Source organism: Apium graveolens, chromosome 10 (genome assembly GCF_009905375.1).
Source record: "Apium graveolens cultivar Ventura chromosome 10, ASM990537v1, whole genome shotgun sequence".
NCBI lineage: Eukaryota > Viridiplantae > Streptophyta > Magnoliopsida > Apiales > Apiaceae > Apium > Apium graveolens.
In genome coordinates, this window is record NC_133656.1 from 210934992 (window position 1) to 210954679 (window position 19688).

General features: G+C 35.2%; 1 protein-coding gene across 1 annotated transcript; it reads right to left on the reverse strand.

Annotated features, from left to right (window-relative positions):
- Window positions 1-17444: 17444 nt before the first annotated feature.
- Window positions 17445-19199, reverse strand: LOC141693442 (putative homeobox-leucine zipper protein ATHB-51). The gene is made up of 3 exons (XM_074498545.1): window positions 19031-19199; window positions 18582-18943; window positions 17445-18024 (listed from the first exon to the last, which is right to left on the reverse strand). The coding sequence occupies exons 1-3, from the start codon at window positions 19140-19142 to the stop codon at window positions 17716-17718; spliced, it is 783 nt and encodes a 260-aa protein (XP_074354646.1). The 5' UTR covers window positions 19143-19199; the 3' UTR covers window positions 17445-17715.
- Between the last annotated feature and the right edge of the window lie 489 nt (window positions 19200-19688).

Consider the following 19688-nt stretch of genomic DNA (forward strand, 5'->3'; position numbering starts at 1 on the left):
GATCAACGGATGCTTCATTATGAACTTCAACGGATGATGTACTTTGTCTTTCAACGGATGCTGCATTGCTTCTTTCAACGGAAGCTGAATTATGACTTTCAACGGATGCAGCATTCTGTACATTATCCAAAGGCAGATTTTGAATTCTTCTTGAGATGCCTTCTTCATCATTCTCATCTTCACTATCATCACAATATATCTCAATATTGTCAAATTTGAGTCCTTCATGATGTCCCTCATCTGTTAGTCCATCAATCTTTTTATCATCAAACACAACATGCACAGATTCCATGACAATGTTGGTTCTTAGATTGTAGACCCTATATGATTTTCCAGCAGAATAACCAACAAATATTCCTTCATCAGCCTTTGCATCAAACTTCCCTTTGTGATCAAATTGATTCCTTAAGATGTAACATTTGCAACCAAAGACATGCAGAAAGTTTAAAGTTGGTTTTCTTCTCTTGAATAATTGATAGGGAGTCATGCCTTTGGCCTGATTGATTAGAGAAATATTATGAGTGTAACATGCACAGTTAACAGCCTCAGCCCAAAAGTAAGTTGGGAGTTTTGATTCTTCAAGCATTGTCCTTGCAGCTTCAATTAGTGATCTGTTCTTCCTTTCCACCACACCATTTTGTTGTGGGGTCCTTGGAGCTGAGAACTCATGCATGATCCCATTTTCTTCACAGAACAACTTCATGGTTGAATTCTTGAACTCAGTTCCATTGTCACTCCTCATATTCCTTACTTTGAAATCAGGATGATTGTTGACTTGCTTGATATGATTGATAATGATTTCACTAGCTTCATCCTTTGATCCAAGAAAATAAACCCATGAAAACTTTGAGAAATCATCTACAATCACTAGGCAATATTTTTTCCTTGAAATTGACAATACATTGACTGGTCCAAAAAGATCCATGTGTAGCAGTTGTAATGGTTCATCAATTGCAGATTCAAGCTTCTTACTGAATGATACTTTCTTTTGCTTTCCTTTCTGACAAGCATCACACAGTCCATCCCTTGTGAATTCTACTAGAGGCATTCCTCTAACTAAGTCATTTTTGACTAGATCATTCATTGTCTTGAAATTCAAATGGGACAGCTTCTTGTGCCATAGCCAACTTTCAACTGAGCTTGCTTTGCTGAGAAGACAAGTAATAGATTCTGCATCTGTAGAGTTGAAGTCAGCTAAGTACACATTCCCTTTTCTAACTCTAGTTAGAACCACTTTATTGTCCTTCTTACTTGTGACAATACAGGCTTCAGAATTGAAGGAAACAGTATTCCCTCTGTCACATAGTTGACTGATGCTCAATAAGTTGTGTTTGAGACCATCAACCAATGCAACTTCATCAATGATGACATTTTCTTTTGAAATCAAGCCATATCCCATATTGAATCCTTTGTTGTCATCTCCAAAGGTTATGCTAGGGCCAGCTCTCTCCTTAAACTCTGTGAGCAGGGTGAAATCTCCTGTCATGTGCCTTGAACAGCCACTGTCCAAGTACCATAGATTCCTTCTTTTTCCCTGCACACAACAAAATCAATCAAGTTGATTTTGGTACCCAAGTTTCCTTGGGTCCAGCCTTGTTAGTCTTTTTCCTAGACTTCATATCTCCTGCATCTTTTGACTTAGGTAACTTTGGGTCAACCTTGATCTCAGATGTGGTTGGTTGAAGTGTAGGGTTAGTCACAGAATCATTTAGCACATTTGATTGAATTTGATAAGGCATAGATTGTGCAAACATGTTATTTCACATAGGTATATTGTATGGCATTTGAGGCATACTAAATGCAGTAAAATAAGGATTATTAATATATGGCATGTTTGCAAAATGTGCATGGGGATTCTGATGAGACATAACAGGCATAGCATGCAGAGGTGATATAGACATGTTAGGAATGGAGGGATTTGAAGGCATGGGAGCATTTTTAACAGATTTATAATTATCAAATAGGTGATTAACACTTTTACAATGCACACAGCTTTTTCTAGGAGCATACCTATCAGGTGTGTAATTGTTATGTTTATTAATCCCTACCTTCCCATTTCTTTTAGATTTTCTTTAAGTTTCCTTCTTATCCTCAACCAACTTAAGCCTATTTTTCAGCTGATCTAAAGTCATGTGTCCTATATTCACCTTACTGGCATCTTTGGATATGCTGGCTCCTTCTTTTACAAAGTTCTTGAAAGTTGAATCATCCTTCTTATTGAGATTTTTATTTTTAAAATTACTTGCCTGTTTTAATTGATGAGCCTTCAACGGATGCTCTTTTTCTTTCCTTCAACATATAACTTTCATCATCCATTGATTCCACATCCGTTGACAATCCATCAATTAATTCTAACTCCTTTTTGTTTTTCTTCCAGGCATCCTCATAGAATGATTCAATTCCCTGAACCTTGGCAATCTGAACACTAACATCCCTAGATGTTTTCCAGGCCTTGATTACCTCTTGCTCACTTTCTATCTGTTTAGAAAGAATTTCTACTTTCTTAACAGCTTCTTCTAGTTCACTCTCAACAATCAAGCATTTAAGTTTAATCTTTTCAAGCTCATTACCTGATCCTCTAACACATCATTCCTATCACTTAAAACACATTATTCTCTTTGATCCTAGTGTTTTCTTTAGCTAGTGATTTAAGGGAAACACGCAAATGATATAATTCATTGGACATATCATTTATGGCTTCATTGCATTCATTTTTAGAAAGCTGAGAGAGATCAGTAGTAATTACCTGGTTGCTTGATGAACTAGTTTCATTTTCATCAGAATTAGCCATCAGGGCTAGGTTGACATATTCCATATCATCATCTTCATTGACTCCATCTGCTGCCCAATCATCTTGAGTGAGAAAAGCTCTTTCCTTTTGTTTGAGCAAATCAAAATACTTCTTTTTGTAATCAACTTGCTCAAATTGCTTCTTATCAGAGGTTGGCTTCCTACACTCACTTGCAAAGTGTCCACTAATGCCACAGTTATAACATTTGAACTTGGATTTGTCCACCATGTTTTTGTTTGGCTTAGTGAATTTTGTATTTTTCCTGAACTTCATCTTTGCAAACCTCCTGGACAGAAAAGCCAGATGTTCATCAACATCATCAGAGTCATCCTGACTGGAATTGTTTTCATCCTCAGCTACTTGCTCTTTACCCTTGCTTGATTCTGATTTGCTTGTGCCAATTTTGAGACTTGGCATTGTCTTCTCCTCATTCCTGGCTCCAACCTTCTCACTGTCAGCTACAAGTGCAACTGATCCTCCTTTTCTCTTTCCCTTTTCCAACAGCTCATCTTTCTCCATCTCAAGTTCATATGTCTTCAAAATTCCATATAATCTTTCAAGTGTGAAGTCCTTATAATCTTGAGAATTTCTTAGAGAAACAGCCATAGGCTTCCATTCCTTTGGTAGAGACCTTAGAAATTTTAAATTGGAGTCCTTGACTTGGTACATTCTACCATACAGCTTCAATCCATTCAATAGTTTCTGAAATCTGTTGAAGGTATCATTCAATGATTCTCCTTCTTCAAAATGAAAATATTCATACTGTTGAATGAGAAGCTGCATTTTGTTTTCTCTGACTTGCTCAGTGCCTTCACAGATAAGCTGCACAGTATCCCAAATTTCCTTAGCAGTTTAGTTGTTAATGACATTGTCAAACATATCTTGATCTAGGCCATTAAACAGAATGTTCATGGCTTTCTTATCCTTGTGAACCTCTTCAATATCTTCAACAGTCCATTCTGCTTTTGGCTTGGGAATAGACTGTCCAACAGCAACTGTTGCAGTAGCAGCTGTGGCCACCTTGTGAGGGATGTGAGGACCATTTTCAATGCAGTTGATGTAGCTTTCATCTTGAGAGAGAAGATGTAAATGCATCTTCACTTTCCAGTGATGATAGTTATCTCTTTCCAAGATTGGAATCTTTACACCAATATCCTTCTTACTCATGATGTTTATAGAATAGATCTTTAAACTCTTTGTATGTTAAGATCTTGCTCTGATACCAATTGTTATTCCCAGTGGACTAACAATGAGATTTACAGAAGGGGGGTTGAATGTAAATCTCAAATTTTTTTCAAGTTTTGAGTAGTTTCTAAGGCTAAGTGTTTTAGTGAGCAAATGTGTGTGAATGGCTTGAAGCTAATACAGACAGATATATATTCAAACATAAATGTAAAGAACACAAAGAACTTAAAAACTTTTCTGGTGGATTTGTTGTTCCACCAGAGATGTGTTATTTCAGAAAATCTGTGATTCAAAGAATTAAATCACAGCTGCTTCCTAGTACAAACTAGATGATTTTCTCTCTGGATTTTTCTAAACAGCTCTAGAAAATTCACATCTAATTACTAGCTGCTACTTGGTTTATATATCACCAAGTTTACAAGTGAAGACAAAACTGTAAAATACAATTAAAAAGGCTCTTCACATGTTTCTTCTTCATTTCTCTATCCAATGCAATTTAGGCTTAGCTGTTAATCTTTGAATACTTCCTTGTTTGCACCCGAATGGAAATGCTGCATTTTCTTGATTCCTCCTAGAGGCTTCCACATTCCAGTTTGTCTATGTCAACCCATGTGCCTCTGTCAGCTTATGAATTGTCACTATCAACTGCTAATGAACTAAGCATCCGTTGAAGCTTTCATCCGTTGATGCCTTATCCGTTGAGGCTTTATCCGTTGAAGCTTTATCCGTTGATGCATTATCAGTTGAAGTCTTTATCCGTTGAAGCACTTATCCGTTGATGGATATTATCCGTTGAAGCATTAGAGACATCCGTTGAAGCTTTGTTTCTTATCCGTTGAAGGTCTTCAATATCAGTTGATACTTCTTCACTTATACAAAATTACAAGGCATGAAATATTTACAATTAGCCCTCCTATTTGCATATCCACTAGTAGTCAACATGACTGATACTTTCCTACAACATTTAAGAATTACAACTTAAATCCAGAGAATGAAATGTGCTACAATACTAAACTTATTGCTAAGTAAAGCTACTCCTTCAACGGATAGCCAAGATGGTCTTATCCGTTGAGGCTACAAACACTAGATTTCTGCTTAAGTGTTTTGTTTAACTTATCATCAAACTAATACACATATTCCTAACACATGTCCCCATATTAACAGGAGGGGAGTCCTCACCTCATATTTTTAAGAGACTTGAAGAGACAAGTGAGAGTCCACGATCACATATCAACTGCACAAGGAATATTATTAAAACACTTTATGACTACATGACCCTATTGGGGCACATCATAGAAATCTAGCTGGACTATATTACACTTTGAAGGACCTCATCGAGGTCAACACTACTTACATATTTCTGGCTCCACATCACATGACAAGACTCTAAGGGGTCACATGTGAGGGCTCTAGGTGTTCTCGTGCCTTACCAACGAGATATCTTCGCCCAATGCCATGACAGCCTATGACAGCCTAATTGGGCTTGGGCCATGGAATAATATGGGCTTATTATGAACTATCCAACGATCAACGAACCTGGGCTTTGATGGACCGGGCCAAACCCTAGCCCGTCTAGGTAACTTGTCCTCCAAGAACTACGTGTAGCTTGAACCCCTATAAAAGGGTACGTAGGCCTCTTGTTTACGGATGATCAACAGTTTGAAATAAGAGAGAATAAACAATATTCCTCTGGCATTCTAAGAATCATCGAACAAGATCAGCTACAACATCTATCAATTTATGTCCCGTGTTCTTCGCGTTCTTTGTGAAAATATCTTCAAATCAATATAATTTGCTCCGTGATTCCCGCAACCTCCGAATTCGTGTTGTTAAGAATTTCTCCCAACAACAGTTAATATGCAGAAGATGAAGATATTTACCAAAAGAGAAGAAGAAGATGAAGTAAATGTGAAATAAAATTTTGGTAGAGTAGATGAAAATGAAATTGAAAAGAGAAAAATAGTAGTTTATAGATACAAGTCACCTATTTCCTACCAATATTGGTAGATTATGGGTTCAGGCGCAATTTTCAAATTTTTTGATTTGGTTTTGCCTCCATATTTGAAATTTTCATTTTTGGGTTTGGCTCCATGTTTGAAATTCTTGTCAAATTAGGGTTCATTTCCTACCAATATTGATAGGTTTTGAATTTGGAGAAATTTTTGAATTTTTGATTTTGCCTCCATGTTTGAATTTTTTTTATTTGGCTTCATGTTTGAAATTTTCGTGAAACTAATGTTTATTTTCTGCCAATATTGATAGGTTTTGAGTTTGACGAAAATTTTGAATTTTTAATTTTGGCTCCATGTTTAAAATTTTGGTTTTAGCTCCATGTTTGAAATTTCATAAAACTAAGGTTTATTTCCGTCCAATATTGATAGGCAGAGCTGTTCACGACCGAACCGATTCGAGTTTTGATCGAACCGAGTTGAGCTTTAATTTTTTTTTTTGCCGAGCTGAGCTTTTTTATCGAATAAAAATTCGTGTTCCATCTCGAATTCGTTAATTAACAAGCCCAGTCGAGCGGATCCGAATACGAGTTTTTCCATCAATACGAGCGGAGCCGAGCCGAGCGAAGCTGAAGTAAAAAATTCTGGTCAAATCACTGGTTGACTGTTAAAATAGCAGACCAAATATTTTTTTTTTAAAAATTGTCATATCACTAATATATATATATATATGGGGGAATGATCAAATAGAAACCAAAATTAAAATAGAAACTAGAAACTAATCTAAGGCATTAGATCAATCTAATCTAATGGTCCCCCCTAAAACACAACACCCAACTAATTTATACCGTCCCACACCCAATCTCAGCTTTTCCCTCTGTTTTTAATTTGATTTTTCCCGTCAAACGGTAAGTTTTTTTTTAAACTCCGACTTCACTGTATTTTTCTCCATCTCTCAACGATCGATTTGCATATCATATTGTTATGTTTCGAATTAATTTTTTTAAAAAAATTATCTGGTTTCTAGTTTCTATTCTAAAATGGTTTCTATTAGAGTAACCTTATATATATATATATATATATGTATATATATATATATACTTTGACATCGGTACAGTTGGATCATTCATAAATATTTTAAAAAAATATAGAAACGTCAATATTGGACTAACCGCTAGTAAAAAAAAACTTGTCAAACAATTTGTTGATTATTATAATAACAAAAAAAATAATTTTATTTTTTATAAATTATTTGTCATATCACCAAAATATATAAATCTTGATATCAGTATGGTTGGATCATTCATAAATATTTTTAAAAAAATCGAAACATTATTATGAAACTAAACACTAGTTATAAGTACTATTCAAAAAAATGGTTGATTGTAAAAATAATAAACAAAAAAAAATTATTTTTCTAAAATTTTTATCAGGTCACTAAAACATATAGATCATAACATTCGTATGGTTGAATTATTTATAAATATTTTTTAAAAAATCGAGAAATCAATATGGGACTAAACGCTATGTAGTCTGAAGAACTGGTCAAACTACCAGTTCACTGTTATAATAGCAAACCGAATATATTTATTTTTTTCTAATAATTTCATCACTATCACTAAAATATATTGATCTTGACACCCATATGGTTGGATCATTTATAAATACTTTTAAAAAAATCAAAACATGAATATGGGACTAAACACTATTTAGAAGTATTATTCAAATAATTGGTTGATTGTTAAAATAACAAACAAAATAAATTTATTTCTATTGAAATATTTTTTTTATGTCACTAAAATATATAGATCTTAAAATCCATACGATTGGATCATTTTTAAATATTTTTTTAAATAATTGAAACATCAATATGATACTAAACGCTAGTTAGAAGAACTAGTCAAACTACTGGTTGACTACTATAATAACAAACCGAATATATTAATTTTTTTTAATAAATTTATCATATTACTAAAATATATAAATTTTGACATCCGTACGGTAGGATCATTCATAAATACTTTAATAAGAATCGAAACATGAATATGAGACTAAACACTAAATAGAAGTACTATCCAAACCATTGGTTGATTGTTAAAACAATAAGCAAAATAAATTTATTTTTTTCTCAAAAAAAAATTCATAGCACTAAAATATATATACCTTGACATCAGTACGGTTGGATCATTCATAAATATTTCTAAAAAAATCGAAGCATCAATATGAGACTAAACACCAATAAGAATTACTGGTCAAACTACTTGTCGACTGTTAAAATAACAAACTGAATAAATTTATTTTTTTCTAATAATTTTATAATATTAATAATATATATATATATATATATATATATATATATATCTTGACATCCGTACGGTTGAATTATTATAAATATTTTTAAAAAAATCGAAACATTAATATGGGACTAAACACTGGTTAAAAATACTATTCAAACAATTGGTTGATTGTTAATATAACAAACAAAATAAATATTTTTTTCTAAATTTTTTGTCATGTCAATAAAACATATAGATCTTAACATTCGTATGGTTGGATGATTGATAAATAATATTTTAAAAAAAAATAAAATTTCAGTATAGGACTAAACACTAGTAAGAAGAACCGGTCAAACTACTCGTTGACTGCTAAAATAACAAACCAAATACATTTATTTTTTTCTAATAATTTTAACATATCAATAAATTATATAGATCTTGACATCTATACAGTTGGATCATTCATAAATATTTTTAACCGAGACATAAATATGAGACTAAACACTAGTTAGAAGTACTATTCAAACATTGATTGATTGTTAAAATAACAAGCAAAATAAACTATTTTTTTAAAAAATATTATCATATCACTAAAATATATATTAGTTAACATTCATACGATTGGATGATTCATAAGGATTTTTAAAAAAAATCGAGACATAATATGAGACTAAACACTAGTAAGAATCACTGATCAAACTTGTAGTTGACAGTTAAAATAGCAAACCACATACATTTTGTTTTCAAAAAAAAATTATCTTATCATTAAAATATATACATCTTGATATTCGTAAGGTTGGATTATTAAAAAATAAAAAAATTGAATTGTGTAACTCTCAAGAACCCATAGATTATGAATATAAAACCTAACTCAAATATCGAATAATCCCGCTCTTCGTTTTCTAAACGATTTTCTTATTTATAACTATTTTCTTGTTCAATTTTTTTTCACTATAAAATGACATTTCACTTTTAAAATTTTAATTTATTGAAACGTTTTCATATTTTAATAATTTTTTAAATAAAAATAGAAACACAGAAATATAAGTATAATCAACTAACTTTTACAGTTTCATTACTAAAATAAATAGATATTTATATACTTAGAGTTTGATCAACAAAAATGTGACAAATAATGGTAAAAAACACGAAAAAACACATTTTTCTTAGTTTTCACCCATTTCCTACTAACATTGGTAGGAAACGACTCTGAATTATTTTTTTCCATGTTTCGAAAAATTGTTATTTACTTTCAATAATATGGGGTCGGCGAATATGGACAGTGGGGCAATGTTAGTATAAAATTTCTATGAAAGCCTACCAAGATTGGTAGAAAATAATTTCCCACCAAACTTGGTAGGAAATAGTCTCGTAATAATGGCATTATTCACTTTTTTGAAATAAAGCTTTAATAGTTAAAATATGCGATGTGGTTGGTAGGACGGTTTCAGTATAAAATTTTGGTCAAAACCTACCAAAATTGGTAGGTTTTGAGTTTCTACCAATTTTGGAAGATTTTGATACTTGCGTGTACAAAATCTGACCCTAATTTGAGTAATTCCTACTAGATTATATATTGGTAGAAATTGCTGTACTATTTTCTATCAAATTTTTCTGATTTTGCTCTACTATTTCAATATTTACTATCAAATTTTTCTGGTTAGATTTCTTTAGTAGGAAAATGATGTTTTTCTTATAGTGTTACTCAACTCAAAAGTTTGATCTGGGGTTGAGTTTTATTCTCGAAACTGGAATAGATTTCACGTCGGGTTTGTACTTTGTTCTTAGTAAATCTAACCGGCTTGAAATTCAAAAACCAAATTAATGCGTGTACCATAATTATGCAGTGTAAAGAAAATCATTTTAATGTTTCAACTATTGTTGACAAGCGAAAAACCGGTCAATTGTCTTACTTTTCTGCAAATTTTGCAATCTAATTCCACTTTTTACCTGTTATCTCGTTTTAATTAGCTTATGTAACTGTGGATGCGAAGTATGTAAACGGTGTATTAAGTTGGTTCTAGAGTCGAAATAGTGGTCGATTATGATATATTCAATATTCATCAATATAAGCTTGATAATTATTAATTGGGGTATCACAATTCACAAGATTGCATGTAGTGATTTTACACATATATACATGCACATTTCTTAGGGCGTGCTTTGAGTTATCAGAAAGTGTTTAATTAAGTGGAGTACAAGTCTAAAAGACATATATATATGTCTCTCGAGTGAGACAACTAGCTAGGATCCTTTAGCCAACCGTTGGTAAAAATTATGAATACAATCTGCGATTAATACATATAATCAAACAAATGTATGCGTGAGTAAACGAAATCAAACGGAGGAAGAAAAGATATAAACATAAGAGAGATCCTCGAGTCCAGTTGAAACTGTCTCCTTAAAGCTATTTCGCCTCTCACCGTATGTGCGAGTCGATAGCCTCCCAGGATAAAACGAGGTAGCGGCGGCGTTACGGATAACGAGCACCTTCAGCGAGCTTGAACGAGTACGAAACTATCACCGAGAGAGAGAGAGAGAGAGAGAGAGAGAGAGAGAGAGAGAGAGAGAAAGAGTTTTGTGTTTAAAGGCGAATATGTTTTTGGTGTGTCTAACCCTAATGCCTTAGAGGTGTTTATATAGGTGTAGATAGACTTGTGCGCTACTCTTTTCCATAATTAAATATCATTAATTATGGAATCAGTGTAATACTTGCAAGCTACTCTATTCCATAAATAATCTGAAACAGAATCAGATTAAATATATCAAGACATACACCATATCAATTAATCTGAAACAAAATCAAATTAATTTATGCCATAATATTTGAGCCAAATTCTAATGGAAAATAATAATTTCCATTATTAAGAGAATATCATCATATCTCACACATCTTTTAGTCATAATGCTCAAAAATATGACTTACCAATATGGGACTTATACCCATATTTTCCAACAATCCCCCACATGGGTGAGATTGGTGATCTTAGTAGCACACACCAGACAGACAGACAGACACGGAGTTTAACTCGGTGATAGTTTCTTCGATCAGATATAGCATACGATAGGTAGAGAATGCTCCTTGAACCTTCGCTCGAGTAAGCATACCGACTTTACTGGTAGACAGTAGACGTGCTTGTCCTTGAACTGTTCGACCGTTTGTGTAAACGATGATATACTTATCACTATATCGTTTCTGACTCGTTCAGCTCTCATGAGTATGTCCATTTTGGCCATGGAACATCGTCCTGGTTCTGCAGAAGTTTCTAAAGAATTATGCCTCGCAATTCTCCTTTGAAGCGGCCCCACTTCTCTCCCACATAGGTGATCTTTATCTTATAGAGTAACCCGCGTTTACTCAACTGAATTCCATGCATTCACTTCTGAGCTCCATGTATTCATCAAAGATCATTAAAAGCTCAAAGCTTAACCTCTACCTTACGGGTCTCACTTTTTCCTCATCATAGGAACAGGCCAGGGGTTACCCCCACAGTGATTTGGTCATCATGATTTAGTTATCCCATTGAACCAAGTTCTTGGGATCTCCAGTCAGCAATGGTTGGGTGTCCACCATGATGCCGTTAAGCAATAGGCTTAAGGCCCATCCCTCTCGATGATTTCTCAACCACTTCTCTTGATAACCCTTTGGTTAGTGGATCCGCGATATTATCTTTTGACGGTATATAGTCAACAGTGATAATTCCGGTTGAGATCAATTGTCTAATGGAACTGTGTCGTCGTCGTATATGACGAGACTTTCCATTATACATCGTGCTCTGTGCTCTGCCAATAGCGGATTGACTATCACAGTGAATCCCTATTGCAGTTACAGGCTTTGGCCATCTTGGAATATCCTCCAGAAACTGACGTAGATATTCAGCCTCTTCGGCGTATTTATCTAGTGCCACAAACTCAGCTTCCATCGTGGAATGAGTTATCACCGTTTGTTTTGAGGATTTCCATGATATTGCCGCTCCAGCTAATGTAAACACATAGCCACTCGTAGACTTAAGTGTTTTCTTTCTAGATATCCAATTTGTGTCAGTATATCCTTCTAATACTGCTGGGTATCTGCCATAGTGCAGTCCATAGTCTCGAGTTCCCCTCAAGTACCTTAGTACCCTTATGATCGCTTTTCAGTGATCAGCTCCCGGATTACTCGTAAACCTACTCAACTTGCTAATTGAGTATGCAATGTCTAGTCTTGTACAACTCATGAGGTACATCAGACTACCAATTATCCTCGAGTATTCCAATTGGGAAACAGCTACACCTTTGTTCTTGGATAGGTGCAAAGTCATATCCACAGGTGTCCTAGCTTTCTCAAAGTCATCCTTAAGAAACTTCTCAAGGATCTTGTCAACATAATGTGGTTGACTTAATGCGAGACCCTCTGATGTTCTAGAAATTTGAATTTCCAGAATTACATGTGCTAGTCCCATGTCTTTCATGTCGAATCTTGATTTCAACATGTCCTTGGTAGATTTGATCACTTTATCATTGCTTCCGGCAATAAGTAGATCATCTACATATAGCGTCATCATGATATAGCCATTGTCATTCTCCTTGACATAGCTGTTCTCGCTATCCTTGTAATAGGCACAGCTATCACATTCATTGATTTTGAAGCCATTGGCCAGCACAACCTCATCAAATTTTTCATGCCATTTCATAGGCGCTTGTTTCAAACCATACAATGATTTCACCAATCTACAAACTTTCCTTTCTTGTCCTGGGACAACAAACCCTTCGGGTTGTTCCATATAGATTTCCTCATCTATGTCCCCATTTAGGAAGGTTTTTTCCACATCCATTTGATGTACAGTTAGATTACACATTGCAGCAATAGCAAACATCATCCTTATGGACATTATTCTCGTTACAGGAGAATATGTATCAAAGTAATCAAGGCTTTTTTGTTGCTTGTATCCTTTAATTACAAGTCTGGCCTTATACTTATCAATAGTGCCATCAGTTTTCAACTTCTTCTTGAAAACCCACTTGCTACCTAATGGTTTGCAACCAGTTGGCAAGTCCACTAATTCCCAAGTATGATTTTGCATAATTGAATCAACTTCATTCTTGATGGCCTCTTTCCATATAGGTCCATCAGGTGAGGTAACCGCCTCCTTATAGGTTTTTCGGTCACCTTCTTCGAGCAAATAGGTCATAAAATCAGACCCATAGGATTTCTCCGTTCGTTGTCTTTTGCTCCTTCTCACTACCCCCACATTTTCGTCTTCACTTTCGTCACTCTCATTATCGTCATCTACAGACTCATGAGATCGTTTAGACGTCTTAGGTTGTTGGTTTCCAGGATTACAGGGAAACATCGTCTCAAAGAATGAGGCATTCCTTGATTCCATAATGGTATTCTTTTGAATATCAGGAATCTTGGATTCATGAACAAGAAACCGATATGCAGTACTATGTGGAGGATATCCGATGAAAATACAATCCACAGTCTTAGGACCTATCTTCACCTTCTTCGGTGTAGGGATCAGTACCTTTGCAAGGCACCCCCACACTTTCAGGTGTTGGTAACTTGGTTTCTTTTTCTTTCACATTTCATAAGGACTTACATCCTTATTCTTGCACATTTTAATATTTAAAATATTATTTGCGCTTAAGATGGTTTCTCCCCACATCGATTGTGGAATCCCAGAGCTTAACAACATCGCATTCATCATTTCTTTCAGAGTGCGATTCTTCCTTTCAGCCACACCATTTGACTGAGGGGAGTATGGTGCAGTGACCTCATGGATTATACCATGTTGTGAACAGAATTCTCCAAATGGTTCAACATATTCACCTCCACGATCACTTCGTATCGCTTTGATTTTCTCAGTCTGTTGTGTCTCAACTTCTTCCTTATAGATTTTAAATTTATCTATAGCTTCGTCTTTGCTTTTCAACAAATATACATAGCAGTATTTTGTACAATCATCAATGAATGTAATAAAATACTTGTTTTCTCCTCTTGTTGGAGCGAATTTTAAATCACATATGTCGCTATGTATTAGGTCAAGCACTCTGGTGTTCCTTTCCACACGTTTAAATGATGATCTCGTTAATTTTGCCTCAACACAAGTCTCACACTTATGTTTTGAATCGATAGTAAGTTTAGGTATGTATTCTTTTGCACTTAAACGTCGTAAAGTGTCATAATTTACATGTCCTAATCTAGCATGCCATAAATTAGGAGACTCAAGCAAGTAAGCAAAAGAATTCTTCATTTCGTTATCGTCCTTAACGGACATTACATTGAGCTTAAAAAGCCCATCGGTTAAATAACCCTTGCCTACAAACATACCACTCTTAGACAAAATTACTTTATCTGACTCTATTACAATGCGAAAGCCATGCTTACTCAACAGAGAACCAGACACAAGGTTCTTGCGAATATCAGGCACATAAAGTACATTCTTCAAAGTCAGATTCTTCCCAGAGGTCATCTTCAGGATCACCGTGCCTTCACCCTCAATGGTAGAAGTTGCTGAATTCCCCATGTAGAGCTTCTCACCAGCATCAGAAGCTTTGAGGCTAGAGAAAATCGCCTTGTCTGAGCAAACATGCCTAGTAGCACCAATATCAATCCACCATTCACGTGGATTAGAACCGGCCAGGTTCACTTCAGAGACCATAGCACAGAGGTCTATATCACCCATATCCTTGGAGATATTCTCTACCATGTTTGCTTCTTTCTTCTTGTTGGGCTTCTTGGGCTTCTTACAGTCAGAAAAACTATGACCAACTTTATCACAGTTGTAGCACTTCCCCTGAAATTTCGACTTCGAAATCCCTCTTTTGGGTGCCAGCTTTGCCCCTTTACTAGAATTAGTCTTCTTGGGCTTGGAGCTTTGAGCATGCTCCACCATGTTTGCCTTCTCAGTGGCAACATTAACTTTCTTCTCGGACCCTCTGTTGTCTTCTTCAATACGAAGTCTAACGATAAGATCCTCCATAGACATCTCCTTTCGCTTGTGTTTAAGGTAGTTCTTGAAATCTTTCCATCCAGGTGGAAGCTTTTCAATAACAGCAGCAACTTGGAAAGACTCACTTATGACCATTCCCTCAGCATGAATGTCATGAATGATCACCTGCAGTTCCTGCACCTGACTGACCACAGTCTTAGAGTCTGCCATCTTATAATCAAGAAAGCGGCCAACAATCCACTTCTTTATCCCAGCGTCCTCGATTTTATACTTATGGTCAAGTGACTCCCATAAGACCTTAGCTGTTGGATTCGCGCTGTATACGTTATACAACGGGTCAGACAAACAATTTAACACATAGTTCCGACAGATGTAGTCGGAGTGCTTCCAAGCATCAGCAGCATACACAGTCTGCATGTTACTCTCAGCAGTGAGCAACGGTGGTTCTTCCTTAAGGAAGCGATCCATATGCAACGTGGTCAGATAAAAGTGCATCTTTTGTTGCCAACGTTTGAAGTTCGTTCCATTAAATTTCTCAGGTTTTTCAGCATGTGCAGTAGTCACAGTTGGCATAACAGGTGCAGCAGGCACCACAGGTGGAACAGATGGTATGTGCGTCTGCACTACAGGTGTATGCACACCAGTAGGCACCGTAGGTATGATCGGAGGAGTGAATCCTGCCGATATCTGTCCAAGAGGAACACTAAACTGTCCAATGACAGTGTGTCCCACAGGCACATGTCCCGAAGGCACATGTCCAACAAGCGTTTGACCCCCATCAGATCGTACGATCCGTGCGTTAGGGTTAATCGGCTGCTGGTGAACCCCATCAGATCCAGTGATATATGCGTTGGGATCAGCCGTCATGTTCATCGAATCGTTCACAGTTTGGTTCTCCATCGATCTGTTACTCAACAAAACAAGCAGATACAGATGTATCAGTCACAGATGTATATAAAATAAATAGCTTTAAGATTGTGAATACAATCTGCGATTAATACATATAATCAAACAAATGTGTGCGTGAATAAACGAAATCAAACGGAGAAAGAAAAGATATAAACAGAAGAGAGATCCTCGAGTCCAGTTGAAACTGTCTCCTTAAAGCTATTTCGCCTCTCACCGTATGTGCGAGTCGATAGCCTCCCAGGATAAAACGAGGTAGCGGCGGCGTTACGGATAACGAGCACCTTCAGCGAGCTTGAACGGGTACGAAACTATCACAGAGAGAGAGAGTTTTGTGTTTAAAGGCGAATATATTTTTGGTGTGTCATACCCTAATGTCTTAGAGGTGTTTATATAGGTGTAGATAGACTTGTGCGCTACTCTTTTCCATAATTAAATATCATTAATTATGGAATCGGTGTAATACTTGCAAGCTACTCTATTCCATAAATAATCTGAAATAGAATCAGATTAAATATATCAAGACATACACCATATCAATTAATCTGAAACAAAATCAAATTAATTTATGCCATAATATTTGAGCCAAATTCTAATGGAAAATAATAATTTCCATTATTAAGAGAATATCATCATATCTCGCACATCTTTTAGTCATAATGCTCAAAAATATGACTTACTAATATGGGACTTATACCCATATTTTCCAACAAAAATTCTACAAAAGTTAAAAGTTAATTATCATGAATAAATTAGTTGATATATTAAGGATCAGAAAACGTAATGTTATACTTAAGAATTATAAGTACGTTTAATAAGATGAGAACTGAAAGAATTACGCCAAACTTTTGACCATAATTTTTTTAATTATATTTTGTAATATTCAATTGATAAATATATATATGTGCAAGTTTTTAAAAATAGGGAAATATTTATTTATATTTATAATTTTGATCAAAATTTGATTAATTTAACTAAAATTTAATATAAAAAAGTTTAAACATATATAAACGAATGCAGTATTTGAATTTCATCTCATAAACATTGATTTTGTCAATGTTATAAAAATCTGTCAATTTGACAAGAATTAGGGTGAGTATTCAAAAATAGGAGAAACTTGGAGTTAAGCCGGCATTTTGATGGTGAAAACGAGTACATGAACAATTGGCGTAAGTAACCTGAATTTTTGAAGACCTAACTTACTAGAACCAATTTCCGAGCTTTACCAACACTCTTCAGCATGCATGGCTGAACTTAAGATACTCATGTAATTGTTATTTTGTTGGACAGATTCGTTCTCATTTAATTGGTTCCCAGAACTAGCTAGATACGTACAATATATGCAAAGTTAACCAACGACTCTGCTGGAAAATTTGTAATTAACAACTGGAGCTAGCGTCTCTAATAAATTGATAATGGTCCTTACATAGTACACAGGATGAAATTAAAGCTCAGCTTCCTTCACCATCTGAATCGGAACTAAATTTGCTGCAAAGGACTATATATGCTGACAGAGGCAGTACTAGTAATATAGCTACCACTCCACTGATCAACTTGTTCAACTCAACATAAGTATTAGTTACCTAGCTAGGTTGGAATCTAGGATTAGTTGTTGTAGTTTGATTGATCAACTCAATTAGGTTAAATTAGCAGGACCATTTTATTAATTATAATTAAGGATATGAAGGCATAACAGCAGTAGTACCAGCAGTAGCAGCTCCCCAGCTTACCGAATTGTTATAATCATCAACCCCAAAAACATAGTTGCACTGATGACTTGGGGTAATATTCTCATGATTATTATTTCTAGTGTAATGACGCGCTGTTGTGCTTTTCCCGTGCCTGGGATTCGGAAAGACCGAAGTGCTTTCAACTGTATCTTCCCCGGAGATCATGTCTGTATTGGTATGGTTGTTGTTGCAACTTCCCCAAACCTGCTTTTTTGTAACTTCTTCCTTCAGAATTGCCCGCAGCGCAACTACCTTCAATGTAGAACTGAAACTATTAGTCTATATATTTTGAAGTCTTAAAATAATAAAAGATCTTATGAAGCAAGTACGTACTCTCCTCATAACACCTTGAGCTAATGATCACTAATTATCTGTATATAGATATTAAACTGACCAATCCCCCAATTAGTAAACTTCCAAATGTTACTAGGTAGTACTGTATAAAGCTAGCTAATTAGTCTACTACCCTTTGAGTATCTTCCGAAACTCGATCGTATAACCTAACTTAAATCGTTTAAAAAGGTTTCTGAAAATTCTACTCATATAAGAAACACGGGATGATGTATAATTGTCATGAAATTGCAGTGAAAGGAAAGTCTTTATATATTTACAGGTTACAACTTTTACATGGAGCTAGGCATGCATGCAAACAGGCAGAAATGAGTAATTTTACATATGTGAATTGTTGAATAATATTTGTTATAGCATATAAGACCCGTTGGGGCCTTGTTCTGATACCTTAAGATTTTAGATGATGAGTTGGTTACTTAATTAACATGAATATGTTTACAATGTGTGAATTAACATACCTCCTCTTGAAGCTTATGCTTCTCCATGGAAACAAGATCAAGCTGATGCTTAAGAGAAAGGTAAAGATGCTCAAGTTGCTTAGTTTTCCATCTAGCCCTTCGGTTCTGGAACCAAACAGCCACTTGGCGAGGCTGCAGTGCTAGCTCCCGGGCCAGCTTGATCTTCCTATCAGGATCCAACTTCATTTCCTCCTGAAATCTGCTCTCTAAAAACTCTAGTTGTTCACTTGTCATCCTCTTCTTTTTCTCATTACTAATTCCCTGGTGCTGCTGCTGCACCTTATTCAGATCCTCCATCATATCTCCCATTATTCCTCCATGTACTGTCTGCGTGTCGTCTGTCACCATAACTTGCTTCAAATCTGTAAAAACTTAACAGCAGCATGTGTTAGTTTAGAGAATAAGTAAAAAATTAAAAAAAAGTTAGTAAAAGTAGAAATGTAACATACCTGGTGGAAACTGGTTGTTGTTGTTGTTATAGTTAAAGAGGAAGTTGAAGGAAGGTGATTGATGAGACAGAAAGGTTGGTCTTAGGTGGTTGTTTCCATTATTCCATTCCATTGTTTTCCTTTCCTAGCCTAGACCAGGTTGGTTAGACAAATTGTACTTTTATCTTTCCCTCAACCCTAAAAACGTGTGTGTTTATAAGCTTTATCTTGGGATTTTTTTTATAATCAGATATGGTGTCTAATATAGAAGGATCCAAGTGATTTGGTGGGACCACAGGGTGAGGCGTGAAGAGAGGAGACAGAGAGATAGAGGACCTCTATAGTCTATATACATAGCTGGTTATTATGTATGTCGCTCAATGTTATCCCTTTTTCTTTGTCTTTTTGGAATTTGCCGGATGCCCTATCTTTGATCCAAACCAAAGAGTGAAGATGAGTTAAAAAGGGCATTTTTTTTTGATATCAGAGATATATATAAGAGTGAGGGGGTAACTATGTAATAGTGTATCAAAGAGGTTAGAGCAATCAACTCATGGATCGGATCTGAATCGAATCGGCCTTGATTTATATTTTGATTTATTTAATTTTATCGAATATGGATCCGGATCAGATTTTAGTCCGATTTTGTATAACATGATCCATATCGTGATCCATTACA